At 35.8% G+C, this 20,630-nt stretch overlaps 1 protein-coding gene across 4 annotated transcripts in view; it reads right to left on the bottom strand.

Moving 5' to 3' along the window:
• The window catches only part of GABBR2 (gamma-aminobutyric acid type B receptor subunit 2), a 500,245-nt gene that overhangs the window by 220,225 nt on the left and 259,390 nt on the right, over window positions 1–20,630 (bottom strand). For all 4 annotated transcript variants that reach the window (XM_084508376.1, XM_084508377.1, XM_084508378.1 and 1 more), the window contains 3 exons: window positions 20,151–20,216; window positions 11,520–11,711; window positions 10,329–10,565 (listed from right to left, as the gene is read on the bottom strand). In XM_084508376.1, coding sequence (XP_084364502.1) covers window positions 10,329–10,565; window positions 11,520–11,711; window positions 20,151–20,216 — 495 coding nt within the window. The remainder of the gene's footprint in view (window positions 1–10,328; window positions 10,566–11,519; window positions 11,712–20,150; window positions 20,217–20,630) is intronic.

The following is a 20,630-nucleotide window of genomic DNA, read 5'->3' as shown; positions in this document are numbered from 1 at the left end:
TGTTGTCATTTTTTTTCTTTAAGAAAGACACTTTAAGATTTGGACATATATAGAAATACATTTCTCATTTACATGTTTTAATCATTCTTTACACTCTCAATACTTATAACAAAGCCAAACTGATGTTGAGATTTTAAACTAGTATGATAATAGCTCTACAAACAGTAAAAAACATATTCTGAAGATTTTCACAAACTGGCATATGAATAGTCTTCCTATTGCTTTGACCTTCATGATACTCTCTGTATGCTCTCTGAGATTTCTCCTTTATCTCTTTTCCATATTACTATTTCAGATACCCAAATATCTGATACACAGTTAAGAATTACAGTGTTATGCGAAAAGAATATATACATGTATAATGAATGCAACTGAGCAAATGATCACTAAAATATTTAGCATTTTTATGATTTACAAAATCCACACTAGAAGTTGCAGCCTTTTATAGGCATCAGTAGATGTTACTTTGTAAATTGCTATACTCCACCACATTATTTCCATCGCTCATAGTTATTTGACATCTGAGTCATGTAATTCCACATAGCACACTATCTAGAGGCATTCTCCAAGTGTGCTTGAACAAGCTCTTGTGTCTAATCATTCATTACTAACTTACAGCACTACAACAGATCAGCACTCTTAAAATGTATTCATTAATTCTAGAAAGCATTTCCGAAGCATTTTAAAAACAAATTCTATAAGTGAAAAGGATTTTAGAATAATATTTTGAGTTATGTTCACAAGTCAGCTATTAAAGCAGTTTGCTAGGTAAGGACCTCCTCAGGCTCACAGTGAAGTTAAAAGAGATTTGCCACTGACTGTAACAGAACAGGATAAAATCGGTAAAATCCTACTGTATTTTGCCTTTACAGGGAAATAATAATAAAATATAATGTCTAATAAAAGAAGTGAGAGCAATAATACTAAAATACTATTTTGCATCTTTATAGCATTATCCCAAAAGAGTCCTGGTATAAAGCTAGTAAATAATAACTTCCTTATCCACCTGAAATCTCAGGGAGAGTTTTAGGTACATAGAATGGAATTACCAGAGCTGGAACAATCCCAAGGCAGCAGGGCTAGCATCTGTTCCAGTGAAAAATACAACAAGAATTGCAACCTCCTCAAGCATGCAGGAATTCAGTTTTATACCACTTCTAAAATAGGTTCTTTCTACAATCATAGTGGTTTTTAACTGAGCAAATGTTTTTAACCATCATAGTGTTTTTTAATTGAGCAAATTCAGGTACATATGCAGTGATCTCTTCTAGGAGGGGACAAGATAACCAGAGGCAGGTAAAGGAAAGAGTTTGCAGACTGAGGCCAATGCAGGATAACTAATCTTGCTGCTTCAGCCATTGAGCGTACTGAGAGAATAAGTTGCAATTGAAGGATGCACAACGTTTGGCGAATTTCATCCCCAAACCACTGGGCAGCTGAGGGCTTGGGAACATCCATGGAAGATGTCATTGCTTGTCATTTTAAATGAAGCTGCAGCAGATAGAAGCAGTAGCAAATTCACCATATATCTTTATTTCTTCTCCTAGCAACACTAAATGCAGGAATACTTATACCACTGGATACCACTGTTACTCTGGAAGGTCGTTAATTCATAGATCTCTGCCTAGATGTCATTGCATCAGCTGCAAAAATCTCACCTGGAAACACAGTTCAGCTGTGCCTGCACCAGCCTGGACCTGTTTGATTCATACACCATCTGGCAGCTAACCATAAAAGAGCTTTGTTGGCTCTTCAGGACCATCAAGCTCCATCTAATAAACACTTACATGGCCCATCTAGTAAACACACAGCCCATACAGATATGTCTATATCTGGACATATTTCCTTGGAACGAACGTACTCTGTTAATGATCTGCTCTCAACAAGGACAGTAAAATCAGCTTCAAGAGAAGAACAGTCAGGTGAGATGATGCTCGTTAAACTCTATGCGCTATTATACAAAGCAGAACAAGGTACACTAGAGAATGGAAACTCAGAACTGCTCAGTGATGCAGATTATATAAAAGCCTTCCAGGAAATTTCTTCCTTTCCCATTATATTCTCCCCAATACACCTTCTCCTACAGTCTCCTATTCCGGACTTCTTAAAAGAAAAAAGAAAAAAAGAAAAGGTGTGTGTGTGAGAGGAGGTGGGGAGACATAGCTATGGATATAATCTGTAACTACTCTCTCTCAGGGTCTCCCCATCCAGATCCCACTCCCTCCATCCCAGGAGGTTGCAGCTTCTTCATCAGGGTCAGTATTGCCTTTGCAGTTAATAATACTTGTAAAGGGCTTGACATAATTTTTACCTGTGCTATGTAAAGACTTTTTTTGCTAGGCTACTACATTACTTGTCACATTATGTGCTACCACAGATACCAAGAACTGCATCAGGTTCCAGGGCATCTGGGACTTTCTCTTTTCTATCACTCCTCACTTTCCTTCTGCACCTCCCTTAACAGCAGTGTCCTAGTGTATTCTTGGGAGCTTACAGCCACCATTTCACTTAAAGAAATGGCTATATTTCACAACCTCTAGTTGTTAGAAATTGTCAACATTGTCCATCATTGTCATCATTGCACCATATTTTCCATTTGGGATTATAATTGCAGACGAGACTTTGCCAAAACAGTTCTTACAGCATATATTGCAAACCATTAACTATTTTCTGCTCTCTTGGACATGGACCACAGAGAGATGTGGTGTATATTCGTTTGCTGATATGAGATCAGCTCCAGCAATGCACACTGATGTGTCAGCTGACTTTGATCATAAGTTACTGGCAAGGTTTGAAGTCACAGTATAGGTAGATAGAGCTACTCAGGGTTTTGTATTAATTTTCAGAAATGATATTTCATTGATACACTTACTGCAAGAGGGTCATTTCTCCATAAGTGTTTTTTTTTTATTATTATTATTATTAATATATTTTTATATTTTCAATCCTGTCACCCCTTTTTAAAAGGTACCTGAACAGTTTTTACTATTTCTTCTAAAGACCTGTGTAGGACACAGAAGCTGTGTAACATTTTTCCTTCATTTTCCACCATCTGCTGGAGGGGGTGGCAAAAGAACACCTCACTTATTTAGTACTTCAGTCTAAATGGAATGCAAAAGATCATTTAACTATCAGGAAAAATAATCTCCTACTTATGCAAGTAATACCAGAACTCATAGTTCCTATGTCGGTTGTGCAGGATGTATATCTTTTCACTCTTTCAATTGAAATATATATATATATTTATATATATATATATATTTAATAGTTCTTTATACCAATCTCAGATAAAACCAAATGGCAGACATTATTTTGAGAACTGGTTTTAAAAGTGCTGACACCTTCTCCCAGCTTAACTGCTGACCTAGAGAGCTTCTAAATTTCATAAATTTAGTATTTTCTTCAATCTCTCATCATTCAACTTTAAACAATATAGAACAGAAAAACAGTTAAAAAGAAAAAAGAAAAAGAAGGAGAAAAATCAAGGTGGATTGTAAGCAGGCAGGTACAAATCAAAGCACACTTCAGTTAAAACAGTGTGTTGAACGTACTGAAATGTACTTTATTTTTTTAGAAGCCTGAAGAAGCACAAACACAATTACCTTCACTAGAGCTTTGTTTCTTTATTATTATTTGCAGGGGTTTCCATTAGTTACACCCATAGTAGCAACAAAACAGGTTTCATGGCATATTTTGTGTTATGTTAAACACCGTCTAGATTAAGATAAAACTAAATATAGGAGAGAGAAAGCTACGATCCAGATCTTTGAAAATGTTTTACTAGCTTTTCTGTAAACGTCTGTTGTTCATTTACTTTCATCAAATATCCACCTATTAGAGTGACAGATGCAGTAATAAGTGTTCTACAACTTCAGTCTAAAGCTTTTTTATTTGCCATCTACTATACCTATTAAATCATCAACTGCTGGTTAGCTTGAGGGCTAATCTTGAAATGTCACAGTTAATCTCAGTTTTCACTTTAGAAGTTTGGATTTCCTTCTGCATGCAGTTTTACATTGTTGGCAGATGAAAACATTTACACTGAATTTTCCTAATGAGCCAGCATTATTTATGACCCTATGCAAGCTTGCTGATGGCTTACTTTAGCAGCTCTCTCTTTGGAGGAGTCTCCTATAAATGAATTGACTGTATTGAGAGTAAATTATTCCCTCAACCTTTTATAGCACTCTCAGTTGTTCATCTGAGTTGGATAATGCAGTGGAAGTCAGGAGGGAGTAAGGAAGTAAGAGATTCACCACATTTATCTCCACTGCACTGAGGGAAGCTCAGATTCAAGGTTCAGGAAAACCACAAAGGAGGTCTTTCACACAGACAGACCCCAAGTATTTTTCTTTCTTGTGCTACACAAGAAAGCCTGTCACAAGAAGCAAGTTCTGAAAAATCAAAAGGAAACACAAGGCATTAAGTTCAGAGTGATTCACGCTCATAACCCATGGTGTCAGGTGTGAACAAAACTGAGATCTGCCAATAGTTGGGAAGGGTTATGAGCATGTGCAAGTATATGGATATATATGCACCTATAGTTGCCAAACCACATTTTGCTATCTTATTGAAGTCCCTCAAATCACCCCTTATGGCTAATGGCCAAATGCAAATTTTCAAGTGCTGAAAATTAAGACAAAGTCAAATTTGAAGAAACACAAAAAAGAGAGCTATGAGAAACATGAAAACAGAGAGTTATTTTTATAGACTTAGGCATTACATTGCACACTGGTTCCTCTCCTCCCGCCTTTTATGAGATTAAATGTACTTTGAAAGCAGAATCCTAGGTTAACAAGGAGCTAGCTCCTCCTCCAGAGGGAGAGAGGAAGGGAGGAAAGGAGGAAGGAAGGAAGGGAGGAAGGAAAATTTAGACTCTAGGTATAAAAGGTATAAATAATTATAGAGGCTTGATACTGAACTATTCAAGCAAAATTAATTACAGTGATCAATGTCACTACAGAAATGTTTGTTAGACTCCCCTATTAAGCATAAGTTCACTTGGCTGAAGTCCTAATTGATTTCATCTGATTCTCTGACATGGACCCAGGTATTTCTCAATTTCATAGGCCTAGGGAACATTGTTTTTTCCAGGATGCCATGAAATAAATACTTTCTCCCTGTTGCTATTCTGATGCTAATACCTCCTATATTTCTGAGATGTCTGGACAACACAATAGCTGCTGAAGCCTGGAAAGCGGAGGCGGACTGCTAAAATCAATCTTCAGAAATAATCAGCATCAAAACATGAAATGAACTTCATATCAATAAACATTTCCAGTTCTGAATCATGACTGGATCCGTCTGAATGCAGGATGCCAGGGACAGACATGAAAGCTATTTCATGGCAGTGGTTTCAATTGTTCAGCAGCTACTGTGATGGAATTTTATCCTACTGTGCTACAGAGTCTCTGGCTGATGTAAAAGGAAATACAACACTGTATTTAATTTTCTCTCTCCTCCACTGTAATTCTTTTTCCATTACACACAAATAATAGAAGGCTACATGGATGAGAAATAAATTAATAATTCTGAGGCCTGATTTATAATCACAGACAGCAGCAATAAAATCAAGCAGCAGAATACCCTACCACAACGGCTACAGGGAACAAATGCCAAAGGTGAAGCGATTATACAAGTAAAAAAAATAAAATAAAATAAATCTTTAAAAGGCATTTTTTAAGAATAATTCACCACCTGGCTACCCTACAAACATTTACCATTCTGAAAACAAAGTGGCATTTAATCTTTCCAAGAATAACCATCATTTTTTCCAAACAAATATCATTTCTGTAGTTCTAAGGTGTAACCCTCCATAGCTTTTAAAAAGGAAAGAAAAAAAAAGGAAAAAAAAAAAAAAAAAGGAAAAAGGACTGAAATAAATCCTTCCATCTCCGAGATGGATTTTGATTCAGTATACACTAAATATGACCCAGTATCCACAAAAGCCCTTGTGAAAGACAGCTAAAATTCTTCAGTAATTATCAGGCTTCCAAGCTATAGCATATAAATATTACACAAAATAAAGTTAGTCTTGCTATACTTTTCTTTTTTTCTTTTTTTCTTTTTTTTTTTAATTCTTTAGAAAAAGGATGTTGCTTTAGAATTATTCTAGCTCCATGGAAGATACTTTTTATTTTTCACATGTTTGTTGGGCGTTTTATTGGAAGTATGCTACTGACCACTGTATGATTGGTATATAAATACACAGATATCAGAAATACAAATTTTGTTTCTTATCACTTTGTCTTTCTGTACTGATTCAAACCAGTTACATTTCAACAGAGACCTCAGCAAATTGTCCAGCTCTAAATAACCTCTAGTGGATCTACTAGTTATAAAAGGATGTTCCTCAGACATCTACAATGGGTTGAAATAAATTGTGTGAATACTTCTTTCTTTCATTTTCTGTCACTTACATTATCAGGAAGAATGTGTATTATTTGAGAAGAGGATAGGGATATATTTAGCATGCTAACAGACATCCAGTGGTTTATAAACCATGCAGGTGACAGGGTTGCATTGAGGTTATATAGCTGGCTTTATCTTGACTAAGAAAAGCAGGGAAAAAATATCCAAAATCCTTGTAGAGGTTTTTGTTCTAATAACTCTCCAAAGTAAGTGTTCTGGTAGGTAAGGAATTGGAAAAATTTAAACCTACTCCTGTATCAAAAGGACTCCTATTCCTGGAAGATAGTAGTTGCAGTTGGACTGCTCTAACCCCACAATACCTTATGCAGTTTGAAAAGGGCTGACTTCAGAAGATCTGAATGTAGAATCAGGATATAGAGACTAACAGAATTCTAGGAACATCCTCTGCAGGTGTTTTGTTTGTTTGTATTGCATTTCTCACCACGAAGTTCTTTTGTACCTTTACAATAGTATCCAACTTAGCTTTTTAAAAAATAGTAGCAGATAACTGTACTACTGTTTCCTGATAAAACACCAAATAATACTTGTTTCCTTGGTCTATATTCCAAATACAATAGAACATTGTATGGTAATGTCTTTAACTACAAGTTAAATCTCAGTTGAAAAATAAGAAAAGAACCATTTTTCTAAGAGAAAATAAAAAAAAAAAATTGTGAATAAGCAGAATATTCAGTGATGTTTAAGGAATATCTATAGTTTTCTTTCCAACCAAGATTTCTAACAGTAAAACAGAACAAGTAACATCTACGTATAGAACTTCTGATGCTCAAAAGGACAATTAGTTCTGTCATGTCTTTGGGCAGTAACCTAAACTGTTTTCTAAATCCAGTCTCCAAGAAAAAGAAAAAAAAAAGAAAAAAAAGACATTCTGTATAATCAGGAACTTACATGCTTCACTCCCAACAAAAACTTTCAAAATTTTTATCAAAATAAATCAAAAATAAATAAACAAGCAACAACAACAACACAAAACCTACTACTCAACAATTAATATATTTATTGTGTTTTACTATATATAATTTCAAATAAAATTAATATTGTATGGAAGGATTTATTTTTTATGATGTGTCAGTGCACAGAAAGGATAATGAAAGATGAATCTTTTTATTAAGATTTTGCATTTTTAGATTCTTGTCTAAAGCTTTCTTATCTTCTCCTCTTACTTATGTAACAATATGTTACATATAAATATGAAATATGTTAACAACATATTTTACTATATCACTGGATGAGGTGTTAAAGGATTCATCATATTTAGACCCTCCTCTTATTTCTTCTTTCAGAAACTCATTTTATATTTGACATAGATGATTCCCTAGAACAAATGAATATCCTTTTCCTGTTTAGGATATGTTATTAAAAGTAAAATGTAAAAATCTTACACAAAAATATTTTTATGTAAAAATATAAAAATGCATTTTGGCACTCCAAGACCTAAAGATTCTGTTCCCATGAAAGTTTTAAAGTAGGTCAAAAATGACAGCAATTTATTAGACTGAGTAATATAAAGTCTAAAAATATTTCTGGTAGGATTCAATCTGTTCCTTCAAGTTTCTGAACATTGCAATGCAAAACTTTAATGTCTGCTATGAAACTCTTCTTCACATGTTCTAGAAGAACCTTAAGTATTATTTGATCTAATTAAAACCTAAGAAAATGTAGCTGGTGTTGATTTTATTATCTCCTTAACTTTTTGATTAATATATATTTTTTAGAATGTGAAATATGATCCTTTATAGATTAGAAGACAGAAAGTAAATTTAATATTGCTAAGTACTCAAAAACAAACAAACAAATATAATCTATGTTTATTGATATATATATATCACTGATATATATTTAGTCTGTGCATTGTTACAATGACTTGGTGAACCAATCTTTAAAATAAACATTTTATTAAGTTCCTCAGAAAAGTACTAAACACACTGAATAAACCTGCAGTAAGTGCTTTAGAAAACATTATACCTGAAGAAATAAAGTTTATCAACATGATTGAATATTTTTGGCAGAATTTTGATTCATTCCCTCTGCAAGAGGAGGCAGTTCATATTTGATTTTTTGCTGGTGTCTCTAAAAGTAACAAAAAAGACCCATCTACATCTTAGAGGTGTTTTGTGTGTGTTTGTGTGCATGTGTGTGTTTTGCAGCTGTTGTTGTTTGTTTGTTTTTTCCCCTTTGGGGTGGAGAGAGGCTGGGCGAAGGGTAGGGGTTTAGTCATAAGACGGTAATTAAGCAGTGCTAATGAGATTTATCAATTTACTATAATGGGCTGTCAAGACAAAAACAACAGGACAAAAGGTTAGGGGGGTTAAAAAAAATAGTAAAGGAGCTACATGGCCACTATACAGTTTCACAGATGTGTGGAGTGTGGTGGAGTAACTCAGTAACTGTGCCTGGAGTAACTCAGGACTCTCATTTGAGTCCCTGTATTGTCTGGTTTACAGCTGCCACTGACTGACAGATTTATCAAAGATTCAGTCCTGCTATAATGCAACAGGATACCCCAGAACTGAACAAGTTTTTTACTGAAGCCTTCAGCTAAACACAGTGTAAAAAATAAATATATATATATACATATATATATATATATATTGTACAGGCAACTAGATTCTAGTATTGCCTTGCCATCTGATTGTTTATTATTTACAAATCCTAAATTAGTTTCATTCGCATAGTGACATATAGCAGGTTTTTTTAGCAATTGATATGGACACCAAAAAGTTGAGCCTGCTTCATTGTTCACAACTATACTTTGACATTTCCTCCTTGAAACCATTTGTGACATGTATGACAACCTTAGTTCTGCTGCTTCAACATGTTTTGAGGTTTACTGATATCCAAGACAATTTAAATTAACTCGGGGACAGAACGTGACAAGCCACTGCACAGCAGCAGAAATGATGCCAATTCTCTGCATGCTCTTGCTGTAGAGACGTTCCTAAAAGCATTCCTTGCATGCACCACTGAGTTACACTTTTCTTCAAAACTCTGATTTCCTTATCTAACTATGTAGCAGGACAAGTATGTGGCATAACAAAATGGGTTCTAGGAGCTTCTCTCATTTACTATTTACTACATATATTACATTATTGGAAAGTGTGAAGACCATTCTCCCTGAAATGAAGTCTGCTCAGCTCTCTTGGTGATGTAGACTCTCTTCAATATGTTTGAAGAGCTCTGCAAGACTCTCTTCAATATTTTTGTTCCTTTAACTTCTGACTTATGTCTCAAATACATTTAAGCAATTAAGAAGTTTTAGGGCTACACTGCTTATTGCCTCTTTTACTCTGCTAAAAAAAAATAGAGGCAGTGCAAAACCAAACCAAACCAAACCAAAAACAAACCAAACCCTACTATGAATTTGCAATGGTGCAATTGAAAACAGAATGAGATTATTACTACATGTGACCAGCTCTTCAGTCATAGACATGCTTTGTACTTGACTGTGAAAGAATACAAATTTTAAATACAGGTAAATGGTTACTGAAATATATTGGAGGATTTTTTAGGATTTAAAGCACTGGAGTTGGAGACATTAATGTACTATAACCTATTACTGAAAATAAAAGATGGGAGAAATAGGTGTTTTCAGATCACACCCCAGCTACTCCTCAGCTGTGTAAACAGTCACTTAAAAATGTTACTGCAGTTTGCAAAACTAGTGGTTTCCTTAATACAGATCTGAGTTGTTAATTCAGATCACATCCATGCTTAAAAATCTGGTAAGTGAGTAATTGAACAGTGTCATCTCTCAGCACCACAAGGTGGTAATGAACAATAGTCTTAAGGCATCCGCATTAATTGTGAAGATAAAGTAGAACTGAGGAAGCTCTGAAGATAAAGGAAAAACAGAGCTATCTTTCTTTTTTTTTTTTTTTTTTTTTTTTTTGACTTACCGTTACTCCAAAGAAGTTGGTTTCATTCATAGCATCCAGAAAAATTTTGCCAAGTTTGTGATTTGTATAGTTAAAATCTTCAATTTTTTGGTGCTTGTTGGTGGTATTGAGATACTTCATTGCCCGCTGCAGAGTCTTGGCAATCACCCATATTCCATCATAGGCGTAACCATGAAATTTGCTGGATTGCCCATCACCTCGTTTAGCATTGTATTCCCTTTCATATTGCTGTGGAGTCTGCAGAGGAGAAAAAAATCAGTCTTACTTCAATACTTAACATTTTACAGATTTGGGTCCAATTCTACACCATGAACTGCGTGCTCCAATTTAGATGTTTGCACGACTAATATAGAAAAGGCAACCAGAGAAAGAAGCAAAAAATTCCAAAAACGTGCTGCTTGAGTTACAGACTGGTGGTGGGGCCAGAAGGGGGTTAGAGACAAAAAGACTGAAATGCAGTTGTTGGGCTTCTCTGTATGAAGGACAACTTTGTTTTGCTTTCATACAGAAAGTTTTAGTTCAACCAAAGCTGTCGGTCTGGGGTGCATATTGGTGAGCCATAATACCAAAACATACTAAGTCTGTACGCCTGCAAATTATTGCTCTGATTACATTCTATAGGATAATGCAAATCAATTAATCTTTACTTAAGCAAATATTTGCTTAATGTGCAATTATTTAAGTGGCAATTTGTGTACATTTTACAAGTTTACTATGCTCTTTATGGTGTGCTGTGTTATGATGAGTTGCCTTTTTGTAAAGTGCTCAGTCAGCAAGACATGAAAGACAACAGATGAAAAAAGATGAAAAGCAGCAAAATCAGGCATGTTTATTCATTGGCTAGAGTTTGCATGCATTTGTTCTATGATAAAATGCTATGTACTTAATGGAAATGCCACATATTTACATGTTTACAGCAAGCCCCACCACCAGCCCCCAGTTCAGAGTTACATATCACCAATAAAATCAGCCATTTGCAGGATTAGGGATAAACATAAGAGTTTTCTATTTCTGTGCTCAGTTATACTAATTTGCTACAATGTAGCATGTGCATCATTTGCCATGTGTAGCATGAACACCAACTCTGCAGAAGCATCTTGTAACTTGACCTTTTTCCTCCATGCTTTATTGTGCCGTGATGTTGTGACACTACTGACTGTATGAAAAAATAGCTGGAGGAAAAATACTAACCCTTCCTGATATGGTCTTTATCATTTTTGAACTGAGAGGCTCAAAATCCACTCCAATATAACCTTCCATGGCTGCAAGAAGATTTTTGCTGAGACACTGTGAGGAATTAATCCAGGATTCCCACCAAAGGTTTTCATACCACCCTGGAATAATCCACTGATATTTGCTGCCATACATTTCTTCGTCATAAGCCTACAATGAAAGAAAAATAGAAAAGTTAATAGATATTTTAATAGACATATTAAACATAAAGAATATTGTTTATTTTGTTTTTCATCATTAATGAAGTAATGGCCTGACTGAAGAACACACAAGTATTTAGAGCTGTTTAGAATAATTACTTGCTGACAATGAATACCTCTTTCTTGAAGATTCCTGTCTTTAAAATTAAGGTCATGAGAAGAAAATTCAATAAAATCTATTTTGCTTCCAATAGAACATTTATTCAAAATGAGAGGAATAAACTATTGGATTCTAAAACCAGGAGAGATAAAGAGGAACACTGGCAGAAGGCACCGTGTTTCCATAAGAAATTTTACTTAACATAGTTTTTCCATTGTGGTAGGACCACCATGCTAACATATTTAAGCTATATTATTATCAGACTAAAAGGCACATAAAACAGAGTGAGGTTAAGCAAGAAAACATAGATCCTAGACACCATCAAATCCCAACATTGAAAATATGAATGGCATGACTGTGATAAAATAGAGACCACAGGGACACTAAGTAAACACTTTCTTCTGATGAGCTTTAATCAATGGTCAACCAATAAAGCAAGCAAACCTCTGTGATTTTTTTTCCAGCATGATAATTCTTCAGGTGAAGTTCTAGATTGTTTGAATACTGAATACAGCCTATTGTACTTCAGGATACTGAGATGATGATGATCCCTTTTAAATACACAGAAGAAAATAAACAGAAGTATTTCCTTAATAGGCACATATGCTAGTGTACCTAAAAGCTGATCTATTCACAATAGATATTTTATTGTGAAGAATGTTCTAGGATAAAGTTAGTGAATTATATTTCAGATGTTTCTCTCGCTGTCTTGTAACTAGATAGTTTTCTTTTGACACTTCGGGTAGACTCGATTTCAAACAGCAGTCTTTATGCTTCTTTGGTTTTAATATAAGCAATACTGGAGATACAAGACATATGAGATTAAAAAAAAAAAAAGTTTTTATAAATATGTGGTGCAACTTTAAAGCTCTTAACTGGAAAACCTCTAACTCTTTACAGAATCTTTATAACAGTAGAAGAAGGGAACTATGAGAATGCGAAGAGGAAATATTATTCACTCAGAGCATAACTGCTTTGAAAAGTATCCCAAAGATCTTCCCCAAAGCCTATCAGATATATAAAGATGAATAGCAAAAAATACAACATAGGAAAGCCTCCTAAATACATTAATAGTAAAATTAAAATTGGGCTTGAAATCTGTTACAATGGTGCAAACTCAGTTCAGAGATGTATTATGCATAAAGCAGTTTTGTTTGGCCCCTGGTTGCAAGAGCTGATGTTCAGCCAAAATCAAATTTCATGCATTTGTATACGGTGCTGCTCGAAAGTGCTCCTGGTCTGAAACCCAGTGTCTGCCATCTCACATTTTATTATACAATCCACTTAAATTACTTGTCTTTGTCTCTCTTTTTAATTCTATCCTTCCAGAAATACATCTGTTTTTGTTTTCCTGTCCATCTCTGCTCCTTCTACTGATACAGTGACACTGCATCCCATGTCCACCTTTGAAGAAAACAGCAATTTCATCCACCAATACCTTCTGATGTCCAAACAAGTTTCTTCTACACAATGAGGTGATTCAAGACCTTTCAGTCATATAGTGTCTTTTATTTGTCTGTTTTCAAATCACTGAGAACACAAATTAACAAAGAATGGCACTTCTAGAGAAGGGCAGGCTTTGACAGCTTCCTCTGCTCTATACAGATTGAAGTATCAAACCATATGTTGCAGGGAATTATTAGCTATGAAGTATCCTGAAACTGGAGCTGTTGGAATTACTCTGTTTGCAATTGACTCTGTCTTCTACATAATCTGGAAATGGCCTGGGATATTGTGTAAAAATTAAAAGTTTCCAAATGACCAGAAATTCCATCCTTGAAAATGAGGGATCATTCCCAACAAGGCTGAGGTGAAACTTTTCCATACCTGCAAGAATCTGGTTAAATATTTAGATTTTGCTAACAACAACAACAACAACAAAAAAGTGTTGGCAACTATTCCATTCAGATCTGGCGGAATGACAGAGCTGGAAGAGTGATCTGAGGAAGCCAAAAGGAGGAGGAACAATATTAGTTCCCTCAAAGCTGAGCACCATGTCACTTTTCCAGTGATAGCACAACTAGTGCTTTGGCTTAAAGAAGACTTTGAGTATATTTCAAAATATTGTTTGTTTGGTTGGTTGGTAGGTTTAGTTGTTTTGGTTGTTTTCCCCACAGTTTCCTCCCTGTTGATTCTGCTGCATAGAGATGATTCTGATGCTTGAAAGATGCATTTCCTTGACATGAAACATACAGATCTTTCTTGAGCTGTTTGATTGAACACAGATCACCTCTTACAGGTTTCAGATTCCATGAGAAAGATTTATTGGCACAAAAGAGCAGGGTAGAAAAGGCTTACAAATGCGTTATATGATCAGAACAGTGTAAAGTAGTTACAGTGTCTTCCCCAATCCTTCCTGTATGCCCTATGTAGGCTACAGAACCCTGAGTTACTGCCAAGCACCTAGCGAAATATCCTCAGTATTTTCTGCCTTTGTGAGACTGGATTTGGTATTTTTTTATAAAACCTTATAATTCTTGTTTGAATCCATAAAGAGATACTTATTTAGAAAAAAAAAAAAATATATATATATATATATATATTTGGAATTGTAAAATGCTTGGTGAGGTAGAAACTCTGGCTCAGCGCTTTATACATCTATTTTGTGCTTTATACACCCTGTCCCTTCGGTCAAAAACTCACATTAACAAACATAGCTGCTGCCCAGAAATTAGCCAAAGATGAGATGATCAATTAAACATTTTTTTTTTTTTGCACTTACAAATGGCCATACTTAAAGGTTAACTGACTATTTAAATGATTTTTAAAATGTAAGCCTAACTGAGCCTTATAGGAATTAGATACAAACAGCTTTTAATAATGTGCCAAAATTAAATCTAATTTCTAAAGTGTATTATGCTGGAGATTTTGATTAATTATGACTATAGAGCAAGTTTGAAGAAATTGTTTTATTCTATTAAGGGCATAAAGAAATCAGGACAAAAGACAAGCAGGCACCATGCACTTCTTAAAGAGACCCTTGCTATTAATTAGTTTTAGAATAAGCTAATTAACAGAATTACTTACATGTTATGAAATGATTAATTTATTAATCAGACTGTAAGGGATGTAAGGTTGAAGAAGATATACTATATTATTTGTGCATGACAGAGAACTTTAGTTTTAACTATGAAGTGGTTCTCAGTGTATCAGCAGAGATGTTGATTCTTCTCTTTGATTGCTTTGTACAATGGGCTTGCATTACTCAAAACAGGAGCAACGCATTCATAAAAAGCTACAGGTTATCTTTGCTGGTGCTGAATCTGCATTCATATGCAAATGAAAGTCTGCTCCAGTTTAAAAGAAAACAGCAGCAACAAAAAAACACACTTAATTCTGTAAGGAAACATTTCTACACCCTTCTAAAAAAAGACTTTGCTCTTAGTTGAGCTTTTGCCTTTGCTAATGGAACCATTACACTGAATATCGTTAGGATTTTATCTGCAAGCTATTTTATGGATGCTGCCTTATTTCAAATTTCATGATATCTAAAACAGAGCATAGCACATTCTGTGTTCATTTAAAATGCTCATCTTCAACACATATATGGAATGCTATTAGAGACAAACTGGTAGGAAATGTGTAATAAGCAAGCCAAAAAAAAAAAATCATTGTGAGAAATAACAATGCCTCTTAGTAGTTAAAGAAAGCCAGTTTTGCTTTCAACATCTCAGATCTGAGATCAAGTGGAAATCAAAAAGATGAATCACCTCAGCCTCTGTAAGAAAGCTTTCTGTGTGTAGGAAACAAATACTGGCGTATTGTGCAAAAGTGGCTGCAAAACCTCACCCCCGTTGTCTTTCCATCATGTTTCCATCATGTCGGCATGTACACATCCAACATCCCACCTCTACAAAATGCCTGTAGACTTCTGAACTGCAATGAACCTCCATCTGTTTCTCATTAAAAATCAATGGTGCCTTTAATTCCAAAGCAGAGCCTCAGCAGTAAAATTCTATGAGCTCAAGGAGAGTAGAATCCAATCCTTCTGTATCAACAGGCCTGATTAAGCCTTGTTTTCGTTATTATTCAATGTTTACTAAAATAGACACACAAAGCTCATGCAGTGACATATGTGTAATATTTACCTTCTTTAACTGTCTTCAGACAGATAATTGTGTCAGTTAGGCTGACTTGATATGCATGTGGCTATACTTCATTATCCCTATGGCTTAAAGATGATATGTGGAAAAATTCTCACTAAGTTTTTTAGACAGATTTTCTGCAGAATTTGAAGTTTTCATTGGGAATACAGTGCAGTTGCATGTCAATCCAATTTCAAATGAAAAACAAAACAAAACTTGACAATGGTCCAACATAGCTGAACATTTTGATTCTTGCATTGTTAAGTTTTGAGCAAAATACCCTTATTTTTATTCCACTAAAAAATATCACATTCATCCCACTGAAGTGAAAACAATGGAAAGCTAGGATTTCCCACTGAATTACAATTGCTAACTTCTTTTGACACTCATGTTAAATGAATAGCCAAGATTATTTAAACCATACAATCATAGAATATGCTGAGTTGGAAGGGACCCATAAGGATCATCAAGTCCAACTCCTGGCACTGCACAGGTCTACCTAAAAGTTTAGACCATGTGACTAAGTGCACAGCACAATTGCTTCTTAAATTCAGACAGGCTTGGTGCAGTGAATGCTTCACTGGGGAGCCTGTTCCAGTGTGCAGCCTTCCTCTCAGTGAAGAACCTCTTCCTCATGTCCAGCCTAAACCTTCCCTGCCTCAGCTTGACACCATTCCCACGGGTTCTATCACTGGTAATTACAGAGAATAGGTCAGCGCCTGCCTCTCCACTCCAACTCGTGAGGAAGTTGTAGACTGCAATGAAGTCTCTCCTCAGCCTCCTCTTCTCCAGGCTGAACAGGCCCAGTGACCTCAGCCACTCCTCATATTTCTTCCCCTCTAGGCATTCACCATCTTTGTTGCCCTCCTCTGCATACTCCAACAGTTTAACGTCCTTTTTGTACTGTGGTGCCCAGAACTGCACACAGTACTCGAGGTGAGGCCGCACCAGCGCAGAGTAGAGTGGGACTTCCCTTGACCAACTGGCAATGCCATGCTCAATGCACCCCAGGATATGGTTGGCCCTCCTGACTGCCAGGGCACACTGCTGGCTCATATTCAACTTGCTGTCAAACACAACCCCCAGATCCCTCCCTGCAGGGCTGCTCTCTTCGAAGATGTCTCAGCATCTCGTTGCCCAGTCTGTATATCTGTGTTCTCGTCATCCCACTCAGCGTACTGTCGCCCTGTCTGTGTGTATAGCCAGGGTTGCCCTGTCCCAGGTGCAGGACGCGGCACTTGCTTTTGTTAAACTTCACGTGGCTGGTGATTGCCCAGCTCTCCAATCTGTCCAGATCTCTCTGCAAGGCCTTTCCACCCTCATCATAGTCCACAACTCCTCCAAGTTTGGTGTTGTTGGCAAATTTTCTCAAAACATCTTCTAGTCCTACATTCAAATCATTTATAAAAACATTGAAGAGGACTGGCCCTAAAATGGAGCCTTGAGGGACCCCACTAGTGACCACCCACCAGCCTGATGTGGCCCCATTTACCACAACCCTTTGAGCCCTACCTGTCAGTCAACTGCTCACCCATCGTATGATATTTTTGTTTAGTTGTATGGTGGACATTTTGTCCAGTAGGATCCTATGGGAAACTGTGTCAAAAGCCTTGCTGAAGTCCAAAAAGATCACATCATCTGGTTTCTCTTGATCGACTGGATGGGTGATCTTATCATAAAAGGAAATCAAATTTGTTAGGCACGACCTACCCTCACGAACCCATGTTGGCTGGGACCAGTGACTGCATTGTCCCCCAGGTGTGCTTCAGTAACTTCAAGGATTATCTTCTCCATAATTTTACCAGGTACTGATGTGAGATCGACAGGCCTGTAATTGCTAGGGTCTTCTTTCTTGCCCTTCTTGAAAACTTGCACAACATTTGCCAGCTTCCAGTCTACTGGAAGCCATCATAGGAAACACCTGCTAACGTTCACTTAGGCTTGAATTAGTCCTGTAATGTTTTTAAAGTTTCCCACTGAATTAGATTACCTTTTAGTCCATTTATTGTTATGTGCAATGCTTCCTGCATGTGTATATGCATGTGTGTGCAAGGAACATCCAGGTAAAATGAAAATGAGCATATAACCTCTAATGGAGGTCCTGAGGAAACCTCACAGTGTATGATTGTTGAATCCAGCCAGAAAAACGAGGCATACTTTAAAGACTTTGCCACCTACATAAATCATTAGCAAATAGTATTCCTGTTATAACCACCATCAGAAATGCATATATATATATTTTCCACTGGTACAATAGCACCTCTCTCTAACAAACCTAAAGCTCTGTTATATTCTGAAAAATATAACAGGGAATCACAAACAAAACCTGTCTGAAGTTACACCTGAGGAAAGGGGTTAAAAAACTTGACATAACTAAGTTATTGTGCTCTTAGACACATAGCTGTAGGAGTGCATGAGTCAACAATATATTTTATGACTAATAACAAGCTTACTGACACATTGTAGTGTATTAATATATAAATGACCTACTTTGAACTGCCCTCTCCTGCATTCAGTCTCCTGCTGAAATTCTCATATTAATACATTTATTAAAGCATAAATACATAAATACATCTTGGTTTTCTCCAGGCTCCAAAAAAAAAAAATAAAAATCCACCTTATTATTTTTGACACTGATGTACTTTAGAAGAAGCTGTCACTCTTGAAACTTGAATTACGCATGCTTCCTGTGTTAGTACTAAACTGTTCCTGTAGAAAGCTGCACCAAGCTTTTGTGTTCAAGAGACAGTCCCTGCCATAAGTCCTTCAGACTCTTCAACCCTCAGTATGGACAAGAAGACACCTTGCCCATGAGGATTTCTAGGATTTCTTCAGTGTCCTCATGGATACACAAACATGGAACAGAACTGTAGAGGAGAGGAAAGCAATAACATACTAAGGGCAGTGGCCTTTGTAAGGCCAAAAACTTGCCAAGTACTGTGTTGGCAGACAGCTGTGATTAGGACACCACAGCTAGACAAATGAAGCCCATTCACCAGAGATCTGTGGAGGATGTGAGCCATGGAAAGAACCTTATTTCTTGCAGGAATGGAAAAATTGAAGATTATCTTTGTCAATCCAATTTAAATGCTGGAACAAAAAGATCTATATATAAAGACCAATCAGAGCTGAGAAGAATGAAGAACCAAACAATGCTTTCCATTTCCTTTTGGATGCAAACAGATATTGCTCCTTCCAAACATATTCTGCAATAGCTCCTTTCCAAATTTTGCCAGCAACTATGACAGATGCTGAATAAGAGCCAACATATGTCTGAGGCACATGTAGCACTCAGATTTTGAACATTTGCCTTTCCTTTCTTTGCTTGGATAGGCAACTTTGTCTCTCTAAGTGAACATCGAAAGACACCCTCTGAAGCTTAAGTACCATCATTATTGCTTTTTCACTATATTCTTTGTGTTATTGGGGCATACTGAATTAATCTGGTTATTTAGACTAATAATTCAATATTAGTACAAAATTAAGTCCACTAAAATCTGTCTATATCTGGGGTTCATTTATTTATTGATCAGATAAAAAAAAAATAAATTTACATTTTACTCCTGCTTCTTTCAATGGCAATCAGACTGCAGCATATTCAAATACATAAAAACAAATGGTGAAGATATATTCAGTGAAATTATGTATGCTGGTCTTACTACATTTCTTTTAATTCAAATTCTTTATAGTTTTACAAAGTAATATTTTATTTCAGTAAAATATGTCAAATGTATGGTAAGTGGGAAGTGAATGGTGGCTATGCAATTAATAACATTTTGGGTAGCAGAAATAGAGTTGTTTGGTTAACCTCTAGAGGAACTGTTTGATTTTTTTTATTCTTCCAGAGCAAAACATGCAAAAATACGTATATGCAGACCAGAATGCAGCTCTTTGACATGATGTAAATCTGGCAGTTCTCTGCATCTGTGGCTACATATACAACTACATTGTTTATGTACATATACAACTACAGTGTTTCCTATGACCTGACATGAAGTTCAATCTGGCATTTAATTCCATAACAGGAAAGCAGAAACAAAATCTAACCATGAAGGCTGTGACTAAATTCCACTAAAATCAACTGCAAAGTATTTTATTGAAACAGAAATGGAGCAAAACATATGTAACTGTTTATACTCAAATATATTTTTATTCAAATGTACCACATTTTTATTCTGATATGCAATTGCATATATTTACTTACACAGCAGAAAACTTTCACAGCCATTTCCTCATCAAACTGGCCAAGGATTATCCGAACGTCATTACCCTGTAGATTAAATAAGATGCAAGGAAGTTAAATACAGTCACAGCCTTTCCAGAAACAACTTCAGCTGGCCATTCAAATCATGTGGAGAGTTGGAACAGATTACAGCTGCAGACAGCAAAATTCATTCAGAACTATTCCATGTTTTACATGTTCAAGATCTGGAAACAATGCAAAAGGGGGCAGCTGAGGTGTTTGAAAAAACGCTTAAGCAATTGCACTTATGAGAAAAAAACTGGAATGTTTATCTTGTGAAATATTACTACTCAAAAACAATAAATTACCAAATATTCTTTTGATGTCTTGCAAGACTTTTTTTCCTTTACTGTTAGTTTTGTATATTAAAACATGAAAATGTTTTGGAAATATGTACTTTTTGCTGTTTAGAATCTATGACTGACTTAAAAAGAAATCATT

The sequence above is a fragment of the Aythya ferina genome (assembly GCF_964211825.1).
Source record: "Aythya ferina genome assembly, chromosome: 2".
NCBI lineage: Eukaryota > Metazoa > Chordata > Aves > Anseriformes > Anatidae > Aythya > Aythya ferina.
This window is presented reverse-complemented; position numbering and strand designations above follow the sequence as displayed.